The following is a 10,196-nucleotide window of genomic DNA, read 5'->3' as shown; positions in this document are numbered from 1 at the left end:
TTTGTTATCACTGTAATAATTACAGACTTTATCCACACCACAACAATACAATATGCATACACTCGTTTAGGCAATACCCTGTGACGAAATGGAAAAACAATGGCGAAGAATCTTTCTACAGCGATGAGTAACAAAGATGTTATTGAAGCGGTTCCAGAAAAAACATCCATTGCAATATATCTGGCCCATCTTGGTTCTTCATTGGTGTTTAGTCTTAAAATGTTGCTGGTTACAAGTTTTATAACGCCTAAACCAACAGTAACATCAGCTATTGTTAGGTTGATCAAAAGGTAATAAGTTCTTTTTAAAACGGATCTCATTTTCCAAAAGGCAAAGATGGTGATGGTGTTTCCTATAATGATAACCAGGAACTCGACAGCAAAGACAGCTATCCAGGGAAATATTTCAGCAGTTTCGCACATTGTAGATTTCCTGTACTTCCTAAAAGGGATAGAGAATATAACGTTTAAAAGTCCTATAGATAATTTTATCAACTCCTACATTCAACCTATAAATAAACTTTGGCTGGATCTCATGGCAGGCTTTGCTGTACTACAAAGTTTGACAAAGTGAGTGTATGTGGAATGATTGTTGAAATCGTCATCTTGCTCCAGTAGGAAAAAAAATTATATCAATCAAATCGCTCACCATCATATAGTAGATTAACTTAGTAATAGTTAACTTAGTAATAGTTCTAGTCAGCAATTAATTAAATAATTAATTTATTGTAAATCTAGGAATTGTAATCTAAACATTTTAATCGTAATTTTAAATTTTTAGCAAAGTTAAATTTAAATACACGACCCCACAAGCTTTTAGCTTTAATTATTATCGTGTTTAAGTAAAGTTTATCTATCTATCTATCGTATGGAAAGATCTTTCCTTAGTAAACGTTGAATTCTGAAGTTTCTTTCAATACTTAAGCAGTATCTACTTCCTCGTTCAAAAGAAGACAATAAACTCAACTTTATCTTGCCTTTGAGTTTTTCGGTTCTTATCCCAGGCCGAAAATCAGCAGCTGTATTAGTAAATTCTTATTTCCCTCATATTTTACGTTTGGCCCAATAATAGATGTCGTGAATAATGTACCCTAATATTACTCGTTTCACGTCAGGAAAGCCTTCTGCTATATTGATGTTATAATAAATAAAATAAAAGCAACAATAAGGTTCATGGTGAGTCTTCATAGTATGATTTAAATTATTTTTAAAAAAAAATGGATCACTGGATAATGCAATCCAAGAGCTTTCTTTGGCTCAGTAATCATTATATATCGGTAATAAGGCCATGCTGTACAAATATGGTAGGCGTACCCGTAATTTTGGGGGCGTCTCTATTTTTATTTTATTTTATTTTACCTTTCTATATTTTGAGGGCGTTTCTGTAATAAAGCAATTATTCTACTCGCTCTTGTTGAATATGAGATGATTATAGCCAACGCGTGTTCGTGGAATAATTCCTAAATATTGCGCACATATAGCACCAGGAATAACTTTATTTGATCTTCACACACTGCAAGGAAAGTGATGGCGGAAAATCATGTCAAACTTAGATCTCTTTCTTGTTGATATATTCTTCAATTAAAAAGAAGAAAAAGGGAAAAAAAGGAAAATTACCAAAAGCAAACAACTGTTATTCCTAGAGAGTATTCTTTCCGGCTTTTCCAAGACCTTGAAGCTGGTATAAAGCGCCTTAGAATATTTCATGCTTTATTTCACTTTTTTTTATTTAAAATTGCGGTAATTTTACAAATTTTCGTAGTTCGGAGTGGAGATCATTTGTTCTTATTTATTGAAGGATGAGATTAATGGCGGATTATAGGTTCCTGCATTAAGCAAAGTCAAAGCTCTTGAACAGTTGTCATGAACTATTATTTGTGCCAAAATTAATCAAATAACGTTTTGTTTTCCGGCTGCTTTTCCATAAGGCAGTCAGGTGACACACTTTAAAAATAATCACTGGCCTTCAAGAACTCTTCAATGAAAGTGCTGGATGAAGGCAAATCATAGATTCCGCAATGTCAACATTCATCGGAAAGTCATCGTGATTGTGCCAAAAATTAATTGAAAAAGAGGCGTAACTAACAACTCTACAATATTTCACCTTTTGCGGCTGTCACAATAAACCCTCTTAGGGAGATGGCCTTTGAAAATAATGAAAATCACAAGCCCCTTATCAGCTCTTTTTTTCGAGATATAGATGTCACCACATCATGATTTTGGCTCCTCAAGCTGTCTAAAATAGCCAAAATTTCGGGCAACTTTGGATGAGTCTGGAAAACTTCGTACGTCTTCTATCGAGATTCCTGGCAAACAAAACTAGCTTTTTCTCAAGGGACCAGTGATTAAGTATTTTGTTAGATATCTGGAAATTAGTGTAAAGTTTTAAGTCCAGTTGCCTGTGGCTAGTGGAAGAGCGGGCGCATTACTTTATTGTTGCCCGCCGGCAAAATTTAGATCTAGGCATTACCACGCCTCCATAAATCAACCAATAGGAACGCACGCTTAATTCAACCTAACTCCACCTATGTCACAATAATTTTATGCCCTTATTAGTTGACTGAGATATGTTACACTTCTGTCACTTAATACCATGGTTTTCACGGGGTGCCAAATATCGCCGAAGAATCGTTAATGAGCGTGACCTAAATTTTAACCACTGTCAAAATTACAAAAGCGCGGCAGTTTATTCCCAAGGAAAACAGAATCGGATAGTGTTTTGCACTGCGATAGATATCTAGTTTAGCTAGAATTGTTATTTTACACGACAATCGGAGATTGGCTCTAGAAAGTCCAATTGAAATCTTCCGTCATAGAAAAAACGTCCGCCAAAATTTTGAACGAAGAACATGTTATAGCGATGAAAAAAAGGTAGAAGAGTACAAAAAGAAAGATAAGAGAGTGAGAGGAAAACTGACATTCATCTTAATTAAATATAAATATATTCCTTACTTTTATTATTATTTTCACATCTTTTCTCGATATCTTACTTATGTGGGTGTTCGCACTTTTGAAGTCATAATATCATGTATATAGTTGCTCGAACGATATTGTTTGCATTGAATATGAAAGCAATGTTGTGCATTCGTGGCAACTAACCTACAGCAGAAAACAGTTTTAAATAGGCAAAGTTATAGTCTCGAAAAGTACATTCCGCCATTGTTCATATTGTATTTTCCTGAGCGGAAGTAGAAATAAAAAGAAGTTAAAAAAGACTGTATTAAGATTATATACAATCCGATCACCGCAGTTAGTCAATACTTTCACATTTCGTTTTTTTGACCTTTTCTTTGCTATCTCCATATCATGAAGTTTTCAGTATCGGCCTGACTGCCTGCACACATGCAAAGAAAAAATTATTTGGAAAGGGTTATTCATATTTAAGCACGCTTCTAAAAGCAGTTTACTACATCATAAAGCTATGATAATATGCTATTTCCAAGTTGCCTGTTTCCTTCGATCCAAAAAGACACCTGAAAGTTCATTCACAAACAGCAACTGCCATATTCGCCAATGAAAACGTTTCACCTGACTGAACATTCATTATATTTGCCCTTCTACGCCTAAACAAATCTTGTTTCACAATCTTACTAAATTCTGGCATACGAAAACAGTAAATCATCGGATTTAGTAAGGAGTTAGCCAACTGGGTAAAACGTCCCACGCAACGAGCAGTGTGTACAGCGCAGTCGTAGTGATTTCTTATATGATGTGGTAAAACGAACGTAACAGCAAATGGCAGCCACGTGACGACAGAAGTTGCTGTTACAATAAACAGGGTCTTGGCAAGTCTCTTGTTCTGCTCGCGTTTGTCCCGCGATATTCGCGGATCCTCCTTCTTTGATAACTTCCAAATCACTATGTACAAACAGCAAATAGCGAATACGCCAATTGCAGACGAACATGTCAAAATCCAAGGAGAGGCGACGGTAATAACTGAATTGGAGAAAACCTTCGGCGACAATCTTATAAATGCTATCAGTATGGACATAAGCCACACCCCGATAATACCATTTATGTAGATCCGCGTTCTTAATGCTCTGTGACGAAAGGGATAAACAATGGCGTAGCACCTTTCCACTGCAACTAACAGCAAAGTGGTCAACGAAGCAGTCCCAGAGAAAGCATTTAGGGCGATGAATCCTTTCCAACGCAATTCTTCAGAGTTTTTCAGTATGTAAATGTTACTGTTCACGATCAGTTCAATGGCGGAAAAACCAACAATTAAATCAGCCACTGTTAGGTTCATCAAAAGGCAATAAGTCTTCTTTAAGACGCATCTCAATTTCCAGAAAACAACAATGGTGATAATATTTCCCACAATAATTAATAACGATTCTACAACGAAGATAACGGTCCAGAAGATAAATTCTGCAGTATTGCACCTCAAAGTTGCATTGATATTCCCTATCACAGAAAAGTTTCTTTTTGTCATCATATGGGCGAAAAAAAAATAATCAATTCTCCATTTCCTTAACCGAACACGTGATCTATCAGCTTTAGATTAACTGTGCACGGGATTCTATTTCATTTGTCATCTGGTAATTTCACATTATTTTACATGTTAGCTATCTGTATGTTTGATGTTAATAATGCTGTGTCCATAGTGTACATGTGCGTGTGTGTCTACGAGTTTGTAAAGGCCATTCAATGCCCTGACTTTCTTGTTGTGACTTACAAAAATAAAATGTTCAAACAATGTTGTTTGCAAGGCCTAACATCAGAAAAACTATTTTCGATGATGTCTTGCTAAATTTGTACGTTAAAGCAAGCCGAGTCTATGGCCTTTGAATCCAAATTGGTAGCTTTTTTTCTCGCTTTTTTTATGTAAAGTTAACATACCTTCGTCTTATAGCTCCTCGCGCTCTGTTATCAAGTCTATCGAAAGCCTTTATCTTTATTCACGCCGGTTTATTAACAGTTGAAATAAAACCAACGTTTGGCACATAAGATCATTCTTTTGTGCTGATAGTCTTTGCAGCGTTAGCAGAATGATTGTTTTTAGAGAGGGCACCGTCGGTGTAAGTGTAAGCGGAAAGCGCCACGATTAAAATTGGTTCACTATATGACTCTCTCTTGAAACATAAATTATAGTTGTTTTATTGTTCTGTTCGGCCAACAAAGAACAGTTTTACAAAAGGTCCTGTCGACTTTTACAAACATAATTAATTCTTGGACCATCAGCGTACGGATTTTAATAACGATGATCGAGGGTTTCCATTGTAAAATAAAACTTTGAATAGTAATAAAAAGTGGGAGAAAGGAGAAGTTTGTACCCTCTACTCCTTTGATCAAGCCAACAAGACAACGGTCTTTATGATTGTTAAGAAATCTACAAGAAACAAATTTGCTCATTTTAAAATATGACAATTTTTTGAGAATTAAAGAGATAGTTCTTTCTGAGAAGGTTTTGAATAAAAAGAAAAGACACGAAGATCAGAATTGTAAAAAAACAAATGGTTTTTCACCTCCTGTGCAGACCATTGTTTGTATTTGACCATGCTAAGGCTTTTATCAAGCCCCGTCCAGACTACGCCAGCATGGGAAATTTGAAAACGGCGTTTTCACTCTGAAAATGCATCAAATGTTTTCGATCCACACTATGCCAGAGAAATTTGACAACGCAACAATCACCGTTTTTTTTAGCATTTGTGCTTGAGGAAAACTCGGGTAGGAAAATCACATGATTACTGTGCCGCCATCGTTTTCGAAAATCTACGCATTAAATTCATGCATTAACCTAAGATTCATGACTTCATATTAATGAAAAAGGAGTAAATTTTTGTTGTTGTTGTTGTTGCTGAAAATGTTTTTCGTCCTAACTAAAAGAAAAAGCCGGCGTTCTCAAATTCCTCCGGTTTGAAAAGCGCTTTCGAAAACCTCCGTTTTCGTGATGGGTCAGTGTGGACGGTAGGTCTAACCGTGAAAATAAAGTTGCGTTTTCAAATTTATCCGGCGTGGAATACAGTGGATGGGGCCTAATATATTGGCGGGAACCAGGAGAGTGGAGTTGTTTTCAATTAATCTTGGTAATCCGCCGGCCAGTTTTAATCAGATATGAAGACCTCTGGAAGCTAATCAGGCAGGAAAAGACGGATAAGTAAACCAAAAGAAAAAGAACACTCAGCTGGCATTTTAGGAAGATTAATTTCAGGGATTGAGGGTAGATTAGGACCGATCGCTAGGTTCCTCAAATTGCAGCTGTCTCATCGCCCCAGATTTCAGCGACACATCCGTGACTTTCATTGAGACGCTGAAGCTAAATTCGAAAGCTACAATGTAATTAGAATCCATCGTCAAAAAACATAGAAAAAGCGCTGAGAAGGTCTTACGTTCTACTCATTTATGGATATTGAAGCTACGTTTACAAGATGACTTGTGAAAAAGAAAGGTCAGTTGAACAGTGTGGCTCACTGTCGCTTTGCATTTGCAATTCCAGAACGTTTTGACCATCAGAACTCCATCGAGCACGAATTTGTTGACATTTTTTAAGAGTGCGGCCCGCCCTTAATTAGAGCGCTATTGATAACCTTCGTCGCACCCTGAAGAGAGTTGTGTTCTGAAGCTACTGTTCAACCACATGTAGCATTTGTTTACAAAAGAAAGGCAAATTTCTTCTTCCAAATTCTTTTTCTCGCCTGGGATGAGTAGTTTCGGTTTCAAGAGAAGTAGTCACTCGATCTGACACAAATTGTTGTGGCGATATACGGCACCATTGTTACTATTTTGCAATGCCTTGAAACCAATTCTAAAAAGCACTTTGGTCCGAGGTTATTATTCTTTTTAATTCTTAATGCTTTAGATATGACGAACTTGGAATCATTCCTTCAAAATAAACGGATTTTTCGTTCAAAACACCAGCTGCCATGTTCATGAAGCGTCTTTTATTCTCATTTATTACAATAATGTTTATAGCTAGAACTCGAGGCTATAGTAATAAAATTAAAACTCCTTGTTAATTATTTTTTACTCCTTTGAGTATAATTACAAGAATAATCACTTTGTTTAGAGGTTGTTATTGCACTGAATTTTATTATCAACATCACCACAAAAAAATTAAGTTAGTAATTTTTAAGCTTGAAATTAAAATTAATTAAGATTAAATCATCCATGCAAGCTCCAGCAAAGAAAACACTTTCTGCTTTTATTGCACCTACTTATTCGTTTTGGCTTTCTTTCTTACCTTAGTAGTTAAATAATTTGAGGCTTTCTTCGATTGGAACTACAGCAAACCGTGCATCGAGAAGATGACATTTGTTTAAGCCGGTGATGGCATCCCAAAAAATAATTGCAATCAGCACTTGCAAGGTGAACCTCTTCAGTATTAATATGTTGTCAAAAGAAATAACTTCAGGACCTTGCTGTGATAGGTTAAAAGGGAACCCACCACAAGTTCGAGTAACAAGTGGAAAAAAACTTAGTACCTAGATTATTTGCATTATATTGCAAACTTCTGTTCGACTATTTTAAATATCTTCTCAATAGAAATCATTTTCGATAACACCGGCAAATGTCGAAAACAAATTTTTAAGTTCATATGAAACAATTGAAAGTACTGGTGAAATGAAACTGATGATGATATTTTCCTTGTGTTTGTTTTCTGAACTTTTAAATTTAATTTTTCGAGTTCCTATGGGAAATTGTTTTTGCTGTTATTTCAGGCAATTACGTATAACTTAAGCTTCTAGAAACTGCAAAAAGGACTTCAATATACTTATACTTCTGGTACAAGATTTTTAAAACTGAAAATGCTTAAAATCCTACCGGATTTCGTCTTAATGTTTTTTCCTTTTCTATGACGAATATTAAAACATTCATGAACATTTTCAAGATAAACATTACCCCTTTTTTATCGTCAAACGTCCGTAGCCCGGCTTTGAAAGTACTTCCTTCTCATCAATAAATTACCCAACATTTTTCTCTTCTTAAAGATAAGCCGCATTCGTATTTTCCATATTGGACTGAAACTAGCTTGCAACTGGGACTGATGCGGGGAGTCTTTTTGTTTGGAAGACGCTCTATCATAGAATTCATTATTATGACCAAAAATAGCAACGACAGAAACATTGACGAGGATAGTGAGCTATCCATGTCATAAGAACGTGTAGACTGCTAACACTTATGATAAAGGAAGGGATGAGACGGAAAAGGTACGAAATTACGACGAATGTCTGAAAGTCTTACTAATCAAATAGTCTTGTTAAGTGTAGAAAAAGATAAAAGGACAGGTGTGGAAACATCTCCCCGCATAGGTATGTTCGGAAGCTGACTACCTCCCTGCTCTTTATGAGATTTGTGCCTCAGAATAATATTCCTGAGCTGTTTTCTAAACTCAGGCATTCTGGCGTAGTAAACTATGGGATTTATCGATGAGTTTGCTAGCTGAAGCAATCTTGCAATGTTATAAAGCCAATTCGGAAACTTGTGCATTCCAATTATTGTGATTATTATAATACACACTGTTAATGGCAACCATGTCAGCACTGACAAGAAAGTTACAATAGACAAAGTCACTGCAAGCTTCTTGTTTTGTTGGCGTCTGTCTATAGGTATCCCCGGAACCTCATTTCTTTTGCATCTCCATATTGCCAAGTACGAACATAAAACAACAACCAAACAGAGACTTAAAGCAGATGCTGAGATCGGGGTAGTAATTATCAAGCTGGTGATTTCCAATACCAGACTGCAAAGAAAAATGAGCGCTATCGCAGTCGCCAAAGTCCATGTGACGGCAATCAAGTAAAAGTAAACTCTTGTATTTGTCGCTCTGTGCTGGAAAGGCCATGCAATGGCGTACAACCTTTCCATGGAGATGAGAGTTAAGAACAATAAAGAAGCCGAACCCGCAAAGACATCCGGCAAAATCAAAATGTTTTCCCAGATTGCTGGTTTAGAATTTTGAAGGTAGAAAATATTATTATATAGGTGTATGATTTCTCCAATACCAACCAAAAGATCAGCAACTGAAAGGTTTATCAAGAGGTAACAAGTTCGTTTGAGGGTTGATCTTTGCTTCCAGAACGCAGCGATGGCTATAGCATTTCCCGCAAGAGCGATAAGCATTTCCAATGCAAAAATTGCAGTCCACAGAAGTATTCCCTTGCTGACAATTTCCATTTTAACGAGTTTGCTGCGAGCTTAAGCCTGTGAAAAAGAATGAGGTGAAATATGTTTGAGAATAGTATTCATTTAAAGCTGTCAGCAAAAAGAATGTATGTAACGGTGATAATTAATCATACTTCTAGACTGAGAAGATTTATGGCTCGTACATTTTCATTAAGGATTTCCATTCCAGGCGTTGTCAGAAGCGCTCCAAAAAGTTTGAGTTTTGAGAAGCATGACTAAGACGTGATCTATTCCATTAAATACGACTGAGCTAAAATATTTCACTTTCGGTTAGAGGCCCTTTAGGCTATGACTGCTGTTGATTTATAGCAGAAACAGTTTATGCAGTGGACATTTTCTCAACGTTCTCGAAGTTGCTCTCTTCCTATAGTAACGGTTCGTGTGCTATTTTATCTATGGTAACCTAACCTTGTGGCAGCTTACTATTTCTGCTTCTGATTGAAGAAAAGAAGGCTCTGGCTTTCTAGCTTATTCCATCATAAACAGGAGAGGGTCCTTTCTTGACCATGAATCAACAGTTATTAGACGCTTTCATAACTCATGTTTTACTAGTAGCCTGACCGTACTTTATCTATCAGAAAGACAGAGGACTCTGAATTATTTTTTTGTTGTCGTTGTTTTGTCATGGCATTGTTATAAGCCATAAGTCATAGCGAGCGCTTTTATATTTTGTTGTTGTTGTTGTTTTTCTTTCTTTTCTTTCTTTTTTTTCTTTTTTTGTTTGTTTGTTTTCTTTTTCTTTGCCTTTGTTTTTATCTTTGTCAAAGCATCAAAAATACTGCGAAGCCCCACATGATCAAACTATCCGTGCTTTTTAATTATCTATTCGGTTAAATTAAAAGAAAACCCTTTGTTCGCATTTATTTAGAATTCAATATGATTGATCGAATTTGCAATTGCAATTTAACAGGGGAAAGAAATCGCTGATAAAAATTAATGTTGTTAGACTGTATACTGAAGGTTGATTCCTGCATCCTTTTTTATTGAAAAATCACAATCTTAATTGCTTTTCTGAGTGCAATATATAAAGAAAATTTAAAGACAAACCGAAGTTCATTTTTTTCTTTCTTA

General features: G+C 36.0%; 4 protein-coding genes across 4 annotated transcripts in view; 1 reads left to right on the top strand and 3 right to left on the bottom strand.

Moving 5' to 3' along the window:
- Positions 1 to 620, bottom strand: part of LOC145500581 (adenosine receptor A3-like) — a 2,393-nt gene extending 1,773 nt beyond the window's left edge. The window contains exon 1 of the mRNA XM_081480099.1: positions 1 to 620. This exon is cut by the window's left edge and continues 1,773 nt beyond it. Coding sequence (XP_081336225.1) covers positions 1 to 422 — 422 coding nt within the window. The 5' untranslated portion in view covers positions 423 to 620.
- Positions 1 to 9,387, top strand: part of LOC145501752 (uncharacterized) — a 27,975-nt gene extending 18,588 nt beyond the window's left edge. The window contains exon 3 of the mRNA XM_081481148.1: positions 9,376 to 9,387. The gene's annotated coding sequence lies outside the window, so the exon portion shown is untranslated. The remainder of the gene's footprint in view (positions 1 to 9,375) is intronic.
- On the bottom strand, positions 1,659 to 4,612 carry LOC145500043 (glucose-dependent insulinotropic receptor-like). Its single transcript, XM_081479549.1, has one exon. The coding sequence runs from the start codon at positions 4,435 to 4,437 to the stop codon at positions 3,481 to 3,483; it is 957 nt and encodes a 318-aa protein (XP_081335675.1). The 5' UTR covers positions 4,438 to 4,612; the 3' UTR covers positions 1,659 to 3,480.
- LOC145499774 (substance-K receptor-like) lies at positions 7,647 to 10,196 on the bottom strand. Its single transcript, XM_081479302.1, has 2 exons — positions 9,534 to 10,196; positions 7,647 to 9,143 (listed from the first exon to the last, which is right to left on the bottom strand). The coding sequence occupies exon 2, from the start codon at positions 9,114 to 9,116 to the stop codon at positions 8,187 to 8,189; it is 930 nt and encodes a 309-aa protein (XP_081335428.1). The 5' UTR covers positions 9,117 to 9,143; positions 9,534 to 10,196; the 3' UTR covers positions 7,647 to 8,186.

Source organism: Orbicella franksi, chromosome 10 (assembly GCF_964199315.1).
Source record: "Orbicella franksi chromosome 10, jaOrbFran1.1, whole genome shotgun sequence".
Classification (NCBI taxonomy): Eukaryota; Metazoa; Cnidaria; class Anthozoa; order Scleractinia; family Merulinidae; genus Orbicella; species Orbicella franksi.
Note: the sequence above shows the minus strand (reverse complement) of the source record. Positions and strands in the feature narration are given on the sequence as shown.